The 18,651-nt window shown below is 39.9% G+C and overlaps 1 protein-coding gene across 1 annotated transcript in view; it reads left to right on the forward strand.

Moving 5' to 3' along the window:
* The first annotated feature begins 6,987 nt into the window (after positions 1-6,987).
* Positions 6,988-18,651, forward strand: part of slc7a10a (solute carrier family 7 member 10a) — a 35,312-nt gene continuing 23,648 nt past the window's right edge. The window contains exons 1-3 of the mRNA XM_020653924.3: positions 6,988-7,191; positions 15,495-15,699; positions 16,606-16,757. Of these exons, the coding sequence (XP_020509580.1) occupies positions 7,083-7,191; positions 15,495-15,699; positions 16,606-16,757 (466 nt within the window). The 5' untranslated portion in view covers positions 6,988-7,082. The remainder of the gene's footprint in view (positions 7,192-15,494; positions 15,700-16,605; positions 16,758-18,651) is intronic.

Raw genomic sequence — 18,651 nt, forward strand, 5'->3', positions numbered from 1 at the left:
AATCTGATGACCCAGATCAGATTCCTTTTTTGAGGGTGTTAACAGCACAAGTTTTTTATATTTTTTTGGGGGGGCTTTTATGTCTTTATTTTCAAGACAGGACAGTGGATAGAGTCAGAAATCATGGAGAGTGAAGAATAACATGCAGAATAGGGGCCATAGGTAATTTCCCTATTACCCCCTATTACCTCCCTATTACTTGGAGGACTATAGACTCTGGGGTGCTCGCACTAACCACTAGGCTACCGGCGCCCAAAGTTTAGGTCACATTCATATTTTGAATTGCCACAGGAGTCTGACACAGGCCACATTTAAATGTGTACAGCCAGACAAAAAAAATCACATTTGAACAAGACCTCTGAAGCATTATGGTGAACACAGCATTAATAATAATACATTTATTTGTATAGCGCTTTTTAAAAACAAGGTTTTACAAAGTGCTTTGACAATGCAGAAGAAAACATAACACATACGAACACAAATCACAACAGAAAATCATGACAACAACGCAACCCACAGAAGAGACACCCAACCACTAACTAACAAAACCCCGACAGAAAATAACCTGACAAAAACCTGACCAACATCAGAACCCAAACATCAGAATTCAAGCAACAATAACTCAAAATAACTCAGGCAACACAGGATCCCGGCAACTTAGGTTGAGACCAAGAAGACTGAGGAAGTAAGAAGAGTGATTAAGAAGGAAGCAATAAGAAGTAAGAGTATCAAGAATTGATAAAAACAAAATGTGGCTAGAAGCTAGAGTTAGTTTGAAGTTTTAATCTGGAATTTGAATGTGAGTTTGTGATCCACCCAAATACCAAGATATTGATATATGGAAACTAGAATTGTTGAAAATGATGGTAGTGGATTTTTTTTTTTTTTAAATCAATTTGAAACCTTCTTGATTAATCCTATGCAGGAAATTACAGCGTCACAGCTGCAATCACAGTCAAGACACCACACAAAAAACTCAAATACCATTAAGGCACATAAAAACAAGACATCAAAAATACTAAGATCAGTTTTTAAAAACTAGACTAAAATGAGTGAGATCCAAGACACATAGGGTAGAAATTAACATGGGGTGACCATATTTTCAAACCTCATAAATTGGGACTCTTTAAATTTTACCTTAAACCTACATGTATCAATCCACAGATTGGTGACCTGCACTGGTCGTAGGCAAGGCGTCCTCCTGAGCAGCCACACAGTTGGTTGTCACCAGGTTTTGCCTCAGTGAAGCAGGTCGTAACAGTTCTACTTTCAGCCCGTACCCAAGGTTTGTGTTTACCTGGTGATGTCAGCATTTCCAAAGTGGGTGACTGAAATGGACAATTGCAGTGTTGAGAAAAGCAGCATATTCATTGGCTGGTACTTTTGGAAGGAAGTTGTAACTCTCCTGGAGCTCTTTGGAAAACACTGACTTCCTTTTCAGTATGACGGCTAGTCTACCTGGCGTGACGTTACGCTGCAGGTCTTGTTAATATAATTAGCTGGGCTATCTATGCAACTGCCGTGTCCCCAAGATTGATTGACACATGTACAGACAAATCAGTATTGTTCTGCCTGTCTGGGTCGATCTACTCTATTGAACTCTATTGTGCATGGAGCAGGCTCAGTTGAAAATAGACACATTTGAAACAAAGCAGACCGTAGTGGCGCTGCTTGCATGCCCAGGAGACATACAGAGCATGCTGTAAAACGCATACATTGACTAAAGAGGGAGCAAACAGCGCCATAGTGTGTGGCGCACACCGACTGTGTAAATTGGGGATTAGACTGCCAGGGGAATTGGAACCTTAAGCCGTCTCTCTCTCACTCTCTCTTGTGCATTCACATCGTATCACTGCATGTCACTTTCTGTAATTTTTCACTTACCATTGAAGTAACCACATGTCTTCCTGGGAGTTCATGACCTCCTTTGTCTCGTATAGGAGCCTCTCTGGCTTGTTGGCGTGAACGGCCTGCTGCTTTGAACAACCCCTCATTGCTTTGTTTCTCTCTTATTAGAGATGGGCACAAGTCTTTGAGTGCAAGTCCAAGGCAAGTCTCAAGTCTAATTCTGTGCAGCCGCAAGTCCAAGTCATATCTCTTTTTGGTTTTAATAAACAATAATAATAAAAATATATGTTCATATCTCCCTATGAATATAGATTGAGAGGGGATGGAGGTGGTTAATATGGGGGTTATCCCGTAATGCTCTCTTGTAAAGCGTCTCAAGGTAACGCTTGCCATTAATTGGCTATACAAATAATGATTGATTGATGGTTAATACAATGGATATAGACTCACATTACTCAGCGTAACAGGAAAATACTGCTCCCGTTATAAGGTTATCCATAATAACTGTAAAAGTTTGAGTCCAACTGTACTATAATCACTCTGTGTCCCAACTACTGACAGTTTGTGATCTACTGTATATGAACAAATCCCTCTAGCCTCTCAAATGCACTAAGCCAGTAACATGAAGGTTATGTGGTCAATAATAAACCTGTACTCTAAACCTGCCTATAACCGCCATTTATAATTAATGTGTTATTTCTCACTGTCACTGTTAAACATTTACTGACTTAAGTTAGATTTTTGCATTTCAGCTTCCATTAGTTTATCATTATTATCAGCATTAGCTCCCTTGTCTTGTTTTTTTTTGGTTAAAACCAAAATTCTGCAATAACTTTTGGACTTTTGAACATGAACAGGTAGCGCAGGTACCAGATATTACCTCAAGTTAATATTTGTTTTTGCTCTGGCAGATAAGCAACGTCTCCCTCAAAATCTGACATATTTTCATTGGGGCCTTTACAGCTTAACCAACTCAAGATAAGAAATGAGTTTTGGTTTAAATGCCCCTGTAGTGGCTATTTGTCCAAAAAACAACAAAAGAATCTAAATAAACTCATATCAAAAATAATCAAATGACCACTGATGCACCATGGGGATGTGATGTATGCAGGCAAAAGAAATCCAATGTCCATGCAAGAGCTGTGGTTTTTTGCTGGTTTATTTGAGGAAAACAAACAAAAGAACAAAGAAAATCGTGGCTCCTGCTGCCTCCCTTGCTCTGGTAAAAAACAATAGGCCCACCCAGGTGCATGCTGGTCCTCTACCTGCCTCTTACTTAAATAATCTCCGGTGCCCACAGTATTACCCAAATACCTAACAAAATTACTAATACAAAACTAAATTTACTAAACAAATAGCTAGCAAAATAAAACGTTACCCAAAATCTTTTCTAAATAAAGAAAACATGTAGAATAATTAAATAAACAACAACACCCAAATATTAGTAAACTAAATACAAAAACTAATTCTAACCACAATTAAATAGCTCCAACAGCCCCGTTGATATTACAGGTTGCAGTCGAGGGAAGGACCTGGTCACAAATGGTACCAAGAGAAGAATGATGCAATACAATGAGTCAGTGTGCATTTGGGATGCTTACAGGCAGGTTTTGGCAGGTAAGCAGGGAGGCAAACCGGTAACAGGAAACAGGCAGGAAGGTATGCAGGCAGGAAATTACAGTACAAAGAAACTCCAAAATGAAAAAAACACAAAGCAGTCTGAAAGGACGCATGTGGCAAGGAGTACCTACTGGCTGTGAAACAAAGAAAATAGTCCTGAATATACAATATATGGAGTGAGGCTGTTGAGTGAAGTGGAGACAGGTGAGCAGGTGGGAGGGGGCGATAACTATACAGCTGATTTATAACAAGGAACAGGTGTTTGGGTGGGGGAAAGGAGGGAACGTTCGAGGGCATCTGGGAGAGAGGTAGGTAATTGCAGCAGGACCAGGGTAGGGAAGTACATGGAGAATGAGGAAGAACAGGGGAACCTATTTTAGGCATTTCTGTTGACATCAAAGATTTTTGATGCTGATCTGGAATGTTCTGTCCACTTTCATATCAGTACAAAAGCTTGAATTTCTGTTTTGATAGGGAAATGTTATTAATTTTATAAATAAGAATGCTATTTCTCAGCTGCAGAGTTGTCTAGTAATGCATCTTTAACAGGTTGTGTACAATATGGACTCAATCGTAACACACAGTAGAGCAGGGCTCAGTCATAATGACTTTTTAAACTTCAGCAGGTACAGAAATTAACAGTTTAAAGATAAACTCTCTCAAGTTTAATGTCCGGGTTCGACACTGTTACTGTCCCATGCATCAGCACACAGAAGGGGGGACGTGCAAGGGGCAAGCAGGAGGTGCCAGGTAATAATCCATATAATCACAGTCTAAAGTGTGCAAGGGGAAAGGAGGACAATACCAGGTAAAGTGTCGTGGAGCAAGGAAGTAAATGTCCACAGGCTGCATGCACAGTGAACAATGTAACAATGCAATGAATCTTTGAGCCACAGGGATCAGGTAATGAGGAAAACTCACTCTGAGTCTGAGGTGTTGTTGCTGGGAAACCCCAAGCGGGTCACAGAGGCAGACAGAAATCAGGGTCACAGAGGCAGAACTTGTAGTCAGGGACAGAAGGCTGAGGTGATTTCTGGGGATAACAACAATGCAGGCAGGTCAGAGGCTGGTAGGGTCAGGTCCAAGAATCAGTCCAAGAGTGAGTGCTGGGAAGTCTTGCATGAGATAAAAAAAAGAATGATCTGGCAGTAAGTGATTGAACCTGAGATACAACTGTGACAGCATCTGGGGCCTTGAAATCTGGTTGGCTACACCTGCGGCCACCCCAAAATCTCTAACTATGATTGGTTGTTTGACTCTTCAGAGGCAAGACTAAAATCAACAATTTGGGCTGTGTTGCAAAAGGCTGGTAGAACTTTCCTTTGTATTATAAAGTAATACATTTTGTTAAAACTTCTGTGACTTTGAATAAACATCTTTTCCTGTAAGAACATCGAGTCCTGTAAGAGTATGCATTGAATATGTATTTGTTCCATTCTGTTTGCTTAAGAAGTCTTTAGGCCTACTCGGCAAAGTAGATGCACGTGTAAAAAAACTTTATGCCTCACCTTCATAACCCAGTGCCCAAGTTGGGCAAGCTGCAGCCTGTTTAAAAAAAATCCTGCAGTTTGTTGAGTGTCCACATGGCTGAAGAGAAGCCCTTCGAAGTCACATACACACCCATTCAAAAATACCTGTATTTACAGAAGAAATAAACATGTTCAAAATACAAAAGTGGTCTTATTTGGTAGACACAATGCAGGTGGACAAAAACACACATGGCACACACACTACACATCAACCCTGGACACAAAATCGGAGAGAAACGCTCATATTTTGGCAGAGCCGTCTTTTCAGTTTAACAAAGGCAACATTGTTAGGGGCGGCTGTGGCTCAGTTGGTAGAGTCGTCGTCTCTCAACCAGAAGGTCAAGGGTTTGATCCCCAGCTCTTGCAGATACAGGTCTGCTGTGCCCTTGGGCAAGACACCTAAACCCAGATGGCTCCCAGTGGTTCATTGGCAGTGTATGAATGCATATGAATGGGATTAGCTACTTCTGATGGTCTCACTACATCACAACCACTGCCATCAGTGTGTGAATGGGTAGGTGTGACATGTGGTGTGACAGTGCTTTGAGTAGTCAGAAGACTAGAAAAGCACTATATAAGCTCAAGTCCATTTACCATTTTGTTAAAATTTTCCATTACATTACATAATTTATGCCAGTTAGAAGCATCTTCACATAAACAGCTGGATCTGAGGTGAGCCTTAATCATCCTCACAAACCGCTGCACTGTGGCCGCTTGCAGTCAGATCGACCTAATAACGCACAACTTGTGTCCTTCATTAAATCAAAACAAAAGAGTTATTAAAAAATAAATTCAGATCCCTACTGTGTGCATATAATACATTAAAGAACAAAACCATTTTGTGCACCAGGCTGTAATCATGTCAATTTCTGATTTAAAAACAGACATATTATTATGGGTCATGTGTGGGACTTCAGGGACTTTTTGCTGCAGCCTCAAGAGGACACCAGAGGAACTGCAGTGTTTTGCATTGGCTTCATTTTTCAACACTGGAGGTTGCCGCTTGATGTAAGTATTATCAGTACTCCATTAAGATAAAGCCCAGCCTCACTGATCTCTCTGTAGCCTATTCTTGGACCTGTTTTAAATTCCATTATATAAATATATGATAATATTAGTTTCCATATGTATCCCGCAGCTTGACACTGACAATTTTTCTGAATTAGTGTATATTCTTAGTCATTTTGTTTAAAAATACAATAAATCAACAAAATGTTCTTGTACACTTATTTAAGCCTAGAACAAAGAAAATGTACGCATTCAAAATGATTTTAATTGTATTTACATATATTTATTTATTTAAAAGTCAACAAACAGGTGTATAGTAATAACAGGAAATACTTGAAGGTGTTTTCTCTAGAGGGAAACAGGACACAGTCGACCCTCCCCCACTTAACAATGAAGAGCAGAGGCTCAAATTACAGCAGAGCAGAGCGAAAACACACTCACCTGAAACCTGTCCAGGCATTCATTTACAACAAATATATATATATAAAAAATGTTTTTGTATAAGGCAAAGTTGAGTATATTTTGCAGATCAGAAAATACTTAAAAACACAAAGCTAGAAAATAATTGATTTGCATAAATCAAATTCAAATATGAATTAATATCTTTTAACTGAAGAGTAGCCTATATGTGAACCTTGATATTTTATTTATTTGTTGTTTTATAAATTATCATACCCTGCAATTTATATTTCCAGTGAGCTACAGTGAAGTTGATGGGAATATTTTATCAACTCTATATTTTTATTTTGTATTAATATAACCTACTGTAATAAAGTGGTGGATTCTGAGAATACGAACAAATAAAATCAAAAACAAAAAAGTCAAATGAAAAACATAAAGGTTCGATAGTAAAACTACAGGTAAAGAAGATACGTTCCTCTCTGTTTACTTGACAAGATAGGTCACACCTGCCTTACATCAAGGTGGTGGTATTAGTGGTTTTGCCGTGCGCATGCGCAGTCCTCCTCTCATCAGTACTACACTAAGGGCTTCCCGGGTAGCGGAGCATGGTTCAGTCTACAGTAGTATCTGGACCGGACCGAGGCGGGCAGGAAGCACACTGACGAGGCGGAGGCGATGGAGGACAAAGAGGAGAAGAAGAAAGATAAAAAAAACTCCTCCAAGGGCGATGGAGTCACTCTGAAGAAAGAAATTGGACTTTTAAGCGCTTGTGCTATTATCATTGGTGAGTGTTGTGACAGCGTTCTGATCTGGTATGGTCGTTCCGGTGATTGCAGCTAAAAGGAAAAGTGAGCCGGCTATAGCTGAAAAACAAAAAAAAAACTATTGTAACATGACGAATGCTGCTGTTGCTTTGTTATTTAAGTTAGGCTACAAGTGGACACACAATAGGAGTCAGACACATTAAGGTTCTGGTTTTGTTCGGGTCCTGTGGACACTGTATGGACATTGTAGTGAGACTAATTGAACAAAAGTGGTTTTAGAGTCTATTGTATGCACAGAGGGAGATTCCCCTGTCCTGCACTGCTGGGTCCATCTGATGTCTGGGTCCGGGTCCTGGTTGCTGGTTTTGTGTGGAAACTGTTGCATCAGTCGGGATGATCTGAATATGGACATGCCTACGTGGCTTGAGGTTGAACTTGAAAGGCATGCAGACAAAGCCAGCCTCCCCCCCCCCCATGTGCTTCTGTGAGATAATTGAGCAATATCACTAAACCACGGACAGGGTTTGGGGTTTCAAAGCAGGGCATCATGGCTGTCACTTCATCTTGACATTGCTGTAAGTCAAGTCGTGCTGCATGAGAGATGATCTTACGTGTATAATACTACAGCCATAGAGTGGAGATGATTATAATAGAGGAAGCTGCGCGGTTGCACATGGTTTCCTGTCAAAACTATGACGTCTGTAACTGTATTAATGCGTGGAAATCCGCTCATCTGCAACAGTGAACTCAACAGGTTGTACAGTATGTACTATTACAATCTGACAGTAATACAGAGGGTTTCCCCCCCTCATGCAGAAGCAGCTGATAACCTGCTGCTGGACTCAGATCAAGTCTTTATATATTTCTGGAGGTATGAGGAGGACATGAAGTTGTGAAGTTATTCTTGACTTTGTATTGCAGACTCTCTCACAATATGGGCTGATATCATGCCTAGTTATGAGTGGTAGGAAACACAGGGTAACGCACCATAAGATGCCTGATACATAATATATTCAATATATATAATTGAATAGTTTTATATATTGCAAGGCAAGCACATAAAATACAGCTCGATATCTGTTGAACTTCAAATTTCCTAATGAGATGTGGATTCTGTTTTATGCGTTTTGACTTATTCATCGTAAAACTCCTTGTGAGGAGATTTAACTGGTTTTTAAAACTGACTGAAATGAATACTGATGCCTCTGTATAAACAGCAAACTGAACCTTAAGAGAAAAAGATAGACCCTGTCTGTAGTCATTTATAATGCCTGTATCTGCCTGCAGGGGGTTGGTGTTAGAAGAAGTGAAATGCCATGCAGATTTGAAGTACCTTTCTTACATTTTCCACCGAAAAAGATTCAAAGACACAAAGATCGATACACACCTGAATTAACTCACAGCGGCTTCAACTTTCAATGCAATAAAAATACAGCCCTAAAATTGTATGAAGGGGGAAAAACTGATACTATAGTTTTCTAACATTACATGATAATTTACCTAAAATCAGCTGCCCTAAAACTGTAGTTCTAGTTGTTGTTTTGGATAAAAAGAAACTTGTTTTTTTAGGAGGGGGCTTATAAATGAAGATGTGTTGTCGTGAATTGAAGTGCTTGTTGTTATGAGATGCTTTAAAAAAAAAGTTTTTTGGGGGGCTTTTTGCCTTTAATTTTGTAGGACAGTTGATAGAGTAGGAAACCAAGGAGAGCGAGTGGGGAATGACATGTGGGAAAAGAGCCACAGGCCGGACTCAAACCCAGACCCCTGCCTGGTGGACTATATCCTCCGTACATGAGGTGTGACCTAACCGCTAGGCCCAGTCATCAGACACTTTTAAGGCTGTGACACTTCAGATACCGGCTTTGGTTAGTGAATGACTCCAGTCCTCAGACTGACTTTAATTAGACGCCTTCAGTGCCAGAGAAAACATGCAGTACTGCCACGACTTCCACATGTCCCAAGTGTATCATCTCTATCGACGTAATCTCTAAATGATAAGGTCCTTAACCACAAGTAGGAGGACCCCTCCAAGTACAGGATGGTGAAATGTACCAAGATGCCTGTGAGCTGAAGACAGATGTGGGACATTATAGTCTGCTGAAATGTGGTTTCCACTGTACTTTCAAACCATTTTGAGTACACTCTGTGCCTGCAGCTCACAGACGCCCATTTGAATTTAGGCATGCTGATAATTGTTAAATATGAATTTCATTTTTCAAACACTTCTTACAGAGCAGTTTCCAGGTGACTTTTAAATCAGGGCAAATGACAAAATAACTTTACATGAGATTTTAACAGAGAGTGGAGTAATCTGTTATTACCTTTAAAAGATTATCTACATAACCACGGCCGTGTCTGTTGTAAAGGTATCAACATACCATTATTTTCTCACCAGTTTTGATTCCAATCCACTTGAGATCTCAGGTGTACCCTCTGACACCAAAGCCTAAAGACATTTTATATTCAAACAGAAATAGACTGTAAGGTTGTCAACATTTTCAATATTTTTCGATAGCAGCTTAGCTTTAAAAACAAACAAACAGATTCGAACTGCCTCTACGGAAAGCCAGAGAGAGCACTGTCCGAATAGAAACTTTACCAATGTATTTGTACAATTTAGAAGGAGTTTGATGGCAATTTTTGGAAATACATAACAAGAAATTACTCAAAATTAGGTGCCAAGGATTTCTGTTTTTATTGCAAAATTATTGAAACAAGTCATTTTATTTTTATTTTATCGTATCTAAGGTTAAAAATACAGAATTCTGACAACCTTTGTGGTCTCTACAGAAGAGATGGCTATCATTGTTTTAAGGCCTGGCTCAGGACTTAACCTAAACCTTAATCTAAAAACAAGCTGTGCATCAAGAAACAAGCTAAGCTAACGTTATACAAGCTGTAGGAGAAACTGATTTGAAACTTGATAGTAGGGATGCAACAATTTTCAATATGATATTGAATTGTTCGGTACGTCATCCACGGTTCATTAAGCTAGTTGTGTACACCTTTCTCTCTGAATTTACTCCGTTTTGTGTGTGCCTGTCAGTCCATGCGCTGGAATGCGAAAACCCGTTAAGTTAACCCATGTGAGTTAATATCACCTAAACTGGGGGAAGCTGACAACACTAGTATCAGATTACACACATTACTTTTACATGGCGAGTGGCGAGGAGAGGCTGCAGTGTGAGGAAGCAGTATCGTCTTTCAAGTCGATGCTGTGGAGACATTTCAGTCTCTGTGTTGAGTTGAGTGAATGACTAAGAGAAGACGGTCAACGAAAAAATGACAAACAAACTTTGTTTTAAGCTAGTCGCTAACTCAACTGGAAACACTTGCAGAGGTTGGCTAAGTATACAACAACAGACTACAGCCGGCTGTATCTGTACGTGGAGCTACTGACACCAGCTCATCCCTGCACGAGAGCACACAGAGTGAGAGTTTATAGAAAAGATGAAGCAATGAAATATCAACGCTCTGAAAGTGAAATGCTGCGGAAAAAAATCTAAATATACAGTATATATTTTAAAAGAGTGAAAAGTCCTCCTTTTTGTACAGCGGGTCTGCATGGCACTACTTAAACGCTGCCTTCTTTTCACTGAGACGACACACCATACACCAGGACTGTGTATTCTGGAAAGTTGTTTTACTTAAAAGTAAAATAAAGAAATAGTTTTGGAATAAGAAAATAGCTTCTTCTTTTTTTTTAACCCCTTGCTGTTCCTGTGAAATTAACATAAAAGAATAGAATACAAAAAAAACAGTCCAATGTCAGAATCAAACCAAACCAAAAACTGAAAAAAAAACATGTGGTATGTATTGAACCCTGGGCTGACTGTATCATTGCATCCGAACGTGATACTGCTTTAAAGGTCCCATATTCTTCTTTTTCTGGTTTTATATGCGCTTTCCAAGTGTCCTGTTCATGTTTAGGCACATCTATGTGCAAAAATTCAAAGTCTGCGGAAACACGGCTTCTCCTACGTCCTCCTGTTAGCTGTAGCATTAGCTGCATGTAACACTCGGTTATAGCCCCCCCTCGAAAATAGATTGCCAGTGTGACGTCTTGTCAGTGTGAGATCACTGATCTAAGCCCATTGGCTCGTTGTGGCAAGCCCTGCAGCTCATGTTGCACGCCCACGATATGCCGTAGGCTGCGGTAGCACAGTAGTGCGAAGGTGCTAATGTTTTTGCTCCCCAGCCCTCAGAGCCAGAGTGGCTGAGCGACTGACCAATTACGGCAGAGCCGACAGGGCGACCAATCAGATCAGACTTGGCACACGTGGGGACTCTGAACGTGGGCACTTCAGAGCCTTAGAGAGAGAGTCAGAAGCGAGCCGGTGCATGGAGCGGCAGTTCATGAAAACAGACACTTTTTTAAAACTTTAGCTATTGTGAACATACTTTAGTAGGTACATAGATTAAATATATGAACCCCAAAAAAGGCAGAATATGACCTCTTTAAAATATATATATATATATATATATATGTCTCATAACTTGACAAAAAAGAAGCCGTGTGTGATTTGAAAACTCTGATTACTGTGTTTTGCTAGCTTTGCTAATGTTATTCTCGGCTAGCTGCCAAAAAATAAACATTTGCTGCGCAAGCTGCTATTTTAGAGAAAGAAAGAAATGTTTTTGGAGGGTTCAATAGATTCAGATATTAGATGTTGAATTAACTTATACTTGATTAAATACAGTATTGGAGGTATATTTCATCACTGTTATCGCTATGGGAACAGTTCTATTTTATTCAGCTTTCACTGAGTGTTACATTGCCCTAGTTATTACTCATTCTCTGGCTGGCCCATTTAACTCTTTTTCTTTTTTGACAAGCAGTAGCTGTACAAATCTCTTGCTAAGCTCCCAACGAAACCCCTCCAGGTTGGATTAAAATTTAAAATATAACAGAGAGCTTCAAGGGTTAGCTTAATTTAATACTGCATGTGTGAAATGAGTTCTCAAGTCACTCAGATTAACACAACAGTTCAAGTGTTTTCTGCAAAGCACAGATGGAGTGAAGCCTTTTCAGCTAGCACACACACACACACACACTCAAGATGAGTCATGCTGATACCCACCAGATACAGCCTACTCATATATCCAACACCTAACTCTAGGAAAGGTTTACTATCAGAGTTGTCAGCACACACGGCTGCTGCTTTACTCTGTAACTTCTACTGTCAAATGCCAGACAAGATGGTCTCTTACAAACGTGAATATTCTTATATCCCATGAATCACAAATGGTTTATTCCCACACAACCAGCCTCACGTCAACTCCAACAACCACCTGTTGACTGTCTCCCCTCAGGGATAAGGACTGTTATTCAAACTAGCTGCTTCGTGTAAGCTAACTGGTTGGGACAGGTTGAGATGCAGTTACTCTTCTCCCTGATTTGAATAAAATTGGCTGTACTGAGAAGTGCTTTGGAGAAATGTTCCCAGTTGCATTGCGGGGAGGCAGAGAGGGTCAGTAGGAGTCTGATTCAGCTGCGATGCCGAACTTCATGATGTAACAAACACAACATTAGCCGATTATGCAACGGCGCTGCATCTCACCACGGCCTACACAATCGCATCTGACAGTGATAGATGCACTGTTCGGACCACCCCTCCTCTGTCTCTGCATCATTAGAGAGAGCTGCTTTAATGGGGCACGCTGTGGTGGTGTGGTTAAAAGTTTTATAGTGGACAGGGTCACATTTTTTGTGAGGGTTCTTTTCGTCCCCAAGCTCTCCAAAAATAAGTAAAACATTGACACCAGCGAAAGGCACGTTTTGCTTGGACAGCTGCTGTTTGTTTTTTAAAGTTGAATATTTTTTACGTTTTCCCTTCTTGTGGTGGTGATGTGAATACCAGGCTGAATTTGAGCTCATGACATGGTTTATGTAAGAATGTGACTTACCTCACAGAGCCACAAAAGGGAACCTGGTTATCCATGTTTGTGGGACAGCTGAGCCAGGGTCTCACTGAGCTATGTTCAAACAGATAGGCCTGTGAAAAATGTCATTAGATGTGCACTTGCAGGCCTGGGATAGGTGTTTGTTCTCTTTATAAAAGTTTGATATTGTGTATGTCATTTAAAATCACAAAATCTTTGTACCTTGTGATTCTTTAAAATGATCAGATATGATACAGCTAGAGAACGCCACGTCTCTTCTCTCTCTTTTTTTTTTAAAACTTGTAAACTTCAACCAGACAGCTGCCAGAATTGGACTTGACAGAAAAACAGAAACATGTTCAACAGAACTGTAAAATCCTGAAGCGGCATCATTTGCCTTGATTCAAAGTGAGACTCGGTATGCACACATATTTGGTTATTGCCCTTACTCTGCAGAAGACTTATCTATTTTACATTGCTTATGAAAATAAATTCCGGTATTTACCATACTACATGTATATTCCAGATTAAATCCAATTCATACTCATATTCTGATTATTAAGTGCTTAGTTGTTGGTTTGTTTGACAGTGCATTTGGTAGTAAGTAAACCACGGTGGAAAACCTATTCAAGACCCACAGAAGTGGACATGTGGCGTTGTATACCAAAATAATTCTAATAAAACCTGAATAAAATAATCAATGTTTTAAGCAAAAATGCTACATTTATAATACAGCCTTATAGGTGATGAGGTATTCTGTTTGCATGCTGTTAGATGCTGTCAACTTCCATATATTGTCATACTAGAAATGATAGTGGAAAAAATGATACTGGAGTTTAAAGAATACACAGGCTTGACTATTCAATTAGTCAAATTGAATCTTAGGATTGTTGAATGGGCGGGCTGTGCGATCAATCCCAAGTCAATCGTTATTGTAATATGCAAGAAATAAGAAAAATTATGATGTAAATAAGTTTAGCTATATTTTCTCACTCTGCATGAATACATGTCACCTGTCGGATGGAGGACTGAGTATAAAGTCCATGTGGAATTTATCAAAGATCAACCATGAAAAAGCTCAAATGCATGTTTTCTTTGCAGAAGTTGATCAGAACATTACATAGCCGGGCTTTCCTTCTTAACACTGTTCATCAGGTGCCATCTCTGCACCCTGCCATACACACGACCAGACGAGCTAACCTCAGACCAAGTGGTCCAGCTATCACAAATAAGCCTGGTAAAGGTTGACAGACGCCTCAGCTTTGGAGGTTTGTTAAAATCAGAATTAAACCTAAAAAACAGACTGTTCACTTGTATACTGTTTCCCATACCTTCACAGATTACATCACAACAAACAGAGCACCTTTTGTCACTTCTGCCTTCAGGTGTTTTAGTGACTGATAACTGAAAATGACTAAAGTCTAACTCGTGAGCTCATTTATGTTGTCCTTCCATAATAACTGTCCTGTTTATTTCATGGACGGCTCTGCTTTCTGTTCTGTTCAGCAGGATGGTAATTAAGAGGCTTGTAAACATTTTGGCAACATTTGTAGTCAACAAACAGTTGACAAAGATGACCTTTGACCTGCATCATTTTTCTAATGAATGGAGTCGTGTCTGTTAGAATATTTCAACATCCAAAAGCTGTTAATACCAGACTTCAGCTGCAATGTAAGAAGTATTTGTTTAGATGTAAGAAGAAGAGATTATTATGTAGATGTTTTATTTTAGTCAGACTTCTCTCCCCTGTTTCTTTTATATCCCAGACTTTTCTGTTATCCTGAATTAAACATCAAGAAGCTGCGTATTGCAACGTTTTAATATTTAAGACAATCAATGCAGCCTGCAACCCAAATGTATTCTGTCTCTAAATATGGATTATTTGTAACATCTAAGATTTATTTTCCTTGATGATAGCGTTAACAAAATCCCTTAAAAATCCCTTAAAATTGGCCACAAACCAAAAGAATATAAAAAAAGACAACATAATATAACATTGAAATGTTCAGGTTATCTCTGGAGATCACACAGGTCCTTTCATGAAACAAAAGTTCAAACTGATCCCTGAGGATTTCATTTAAATGGTTGTGATGTTTTAATAAGCCTCTTGAGAGTTCTTTGCTGTTTTGTTTTTTTCTTTTTCCAAACCGGTTTTCTTTTGACCCTTTGAATGTGGGTGGATCTCTGAGAAAGAAATCAATGTAATTTAAAATGACTATATTGGTGTTTTCACACATTACTTGCGCACGTAATGAAGCTGCTTCATCACAAACAGCTCAGGAAGATTATCAGGGGCGGGTTGTCCCGAAAAGTTCTTGAACTTTTCAGAAGTGCATGTGTGAAAAGAGTTTCTGAAGGCTTTATGTAGGTAGACCCACTTTATGCTCTCAGAATGTGCATACAACTTCACCCACTTTAACCTTTGCTCTCCTCTTTTTAGGAAACATCATCGGCTCTGGGATTTTCATCTCGCCGAAAGGAGTGTTGGAACATGCCGGGTCAGTGGGGCTGTCGCTCATCGTCTGGGTTTGTGGAGGAGGGATCTGTGCCCTTGGGTCCATGTGCTATGCTGAGCTGGGTGTCACCATCCCAAAGTCTGGAGGAGACTATTCATACGTGACAGAAATCTTTGGCGGGCTGGTGGGGTAAGTTTGCCTTTTATTTGTCACATCTCTGGATTTATAACCTTAGACTCAGCGACCGTTCTCCCTCTGAAAGGATTATACTGAAATAGTTCAGGGTTGCTACACAAGAGACGGTTGAATAGGTTCTGCAACCGGAATCAGCTTTGAAGGTCTCGTGACTTTTATGTAGTCATGTGACATGTCAGCTGATCATTTAGTCATGTGGAGCAGAACTGTAAGTTTAAGAAGGTCAAACGTGCCAGTCTCTGAGTGTGCCTGTGAAGGAACAAGTTAAGTCCTGTGTGGCATTGTGTAGCTCATTCATTACAGGAACAAAACGATTACAAAATAACACAGAAATAAATGTAAATCCAAGGCTAATCTGGAGATTTAACTGCTGTGCCACACTCAAAAAGAGGTTATAAGCATTTAATATTACTCAGAAATTAAGATGCATCGACTTAAAGAGGCAGAAAGAAAAGGAACTATAAATCAGTGGTTCTCAACTGGTGGGTCGAGACCCAAAAGTGGGTCGTGGAACCGTTTTCAGTGGGCTGTGAATGTGCGCCTGGAAACAAAATGCTATGAAAAAGTATTTTAAGCAAGTTTGTTTCATTCAGTTTCTTTGTTCTATCATGTTTTGTACTGTCTGAGGTCCAAACTGCAACATTTCTCTTTAGATAATAATAATAAAAATAATCTCTAAAATATAAGAAATTTGGGTCGCGAGTTTTCATGAAGGATTAGCTGGTTCCACTGAACCATTAGAACCACTGCTCTTAATCCTAGAAAACATTTTTCCCACCACTTGAGGAACTGTTGTGAGTGATATCAACAGGGCTGAAGAGTTAAGAGAAACATTTAACTCAAAGAGGTGATTCCTCTCACTCAGTAAATTGGGTGTTTTTTTTCTGGTTTATTATGTAGCTTCCTGTTATTATGGAGTGCTGTCCTCATCATGTACCCGACCACACTGGCTGTCATCGCGCTCACCTTCGCCAACTACGTCTTGCAGCCGGCCTTCCCGAACTGCTTGCCTCCGTTCATCGCCACCAGACTACTCGCCACCATCTGTATCTGTGAGTATAAAACAACAGAAACCCCTATAAGCCGTGATTCACGAGTCATTTTGATAGGTTTAACTGGGAGTTGTTAAATATGTCATAACTTCACATCCAGGAGTTAATCTGAGGATAAGTTTCTCCTTTTTTTCCCTCTTCTTTCTATAAATGAATGATGAGTTTTATCAGTGTGACTGCTACTCATGATCTCAACCACATGGCTTCTTGTGTTGATTAAAAACAAACAGGGACATAAAACTCTACACATAAAACACAACTACTCTGCGGTTGAAGGTGTTTCCAGCATCAGAGACTCTTATTGCCTCATTTCATTAAGTATAATGTCTGATGTCAAACAGTAACTCATCAAGCTGGAATTTCAAGTAGCAAAAACTGGCAAAAGTTCCGACCTATACATTTTCTAAAGGGCAGTCGGTCATCTTGCACCACATCAGCACTGCAGCACTCACACTGAACTCCATCCAGCCTAACATGTTCAATTCTTAAAAACACATTTAGCATATAACCTGGTGTTTAAGATGCACTTTTAGTACTTTTTTTTTCATCTAATAAGTGGTCTGCATCCTAAATACTGGTGCGACCAATATCCCAGTATAACTTCTGAGACATGTGCCGTCATGACTGCAAGTGCAACTGCAGCCGACCTGTACATTTGCCCTCAGTCATTGTGTTATTATTACAAGCAGCCGCTTTGATGTGCATAAAGTGCTGGGATTCAATGCAATGCAGAAAAAAAGAGTGTGTACACTTTTATATTATTTACAAAGACCCAACATTAATCCACCATGAGCACCGCACGGCCAGAACCAGACTCATGTTGAACAGCCATCTGCTGAGACTGTGTTGGGCTTGGAAAAATGGGAAAGGGGGAGATGCAGAAAGGAAGAGATGGATAGGGAACAGAGATGGGCACTCAAGTTTGAGATCTGGACTCGAGTCGTCGTAGAAAAATGGGACTTGAAACTTGACTTGGACTCGCCCCTTGAAAACTTCTGAATCGACCCCCGACATGAGGTGTGAGAATCAGGCCCAATCTTTTCATATTGTATTTCTGGTGTATTATAAATACTTTGAATGTCAGTCGTCATCATGTGTGCGAGGGGCCACACTTCACATATGACTCGATGATGATTACCGAACATCGGCTCAGCCCAAACACACTTGAGATGGTCGCCCAGGTTGTCTGATTTAGGAGAGGCGCTGCCTCAAACCCCAAATGATTATAATAAGCCCCATCATATATGAAGGAAAAAACAGCACAAGCAACTTCCCCACCCCCCCCCGCTTCACCGCTCTCTTTTCCTCGCTCTACCACTCGCTGAAATGCACCATCAGACACAATGACAGCATGACAGAAGTCTTCATCTGCAGTAACTTCTCATTAAAGGTAGATTTATATGATTTACATTGTGGTTGTGAGTTCTGTTGTTTACTTAACGGCCCACGCCGCGTCAGACCATCGCCTGCATTTCTGTCTGTTTCACAGACACACACACTGACAGGCAGACAGACGGGCTGCAGCGTTTGATAGAGAGAGAGATAAAGCAGAGACAGAACTGAAAATGTGTATTGTAAATAACTCGTACCGCTGCTCCTACTAGCTCTACGACTAATAATACTAATGATTAACTAATGGAAGCTGAAATGCAAAAATCTAACTTAAGTCAGTAAATGTTTAACAGTGACAGTGAGAAATAACACATTAATTATAAATGGCAGTTATAGGCAGGTTTAGAGTACAGGTTTATTATTGACCACATAACCTTCATGTTACTGGCTTAGTGCATTTGAGAGGCTAGAGGGATTTGTTCATATACAGTAGATCACAAACTGTCAGTAGTTGGGACACAGAGTGATTATAGTACATTTGGACTCAAACTTTTACAGTTAT

The sequence above is a fragment of the Labrus bergylta genome, chromosome 3, assembly GCF_963930695.1.
Source record: "Labrus bergylta chromosome 3, fLabBer1.1, whole genome shotgun sequence".
In the NCBI taxonomy this organism is placed as follows: Eukaryota; Metazoa; Chordata; class Actinopteri; order Labriformes; family Labridae; genus Labrus; species Labrus bergylta.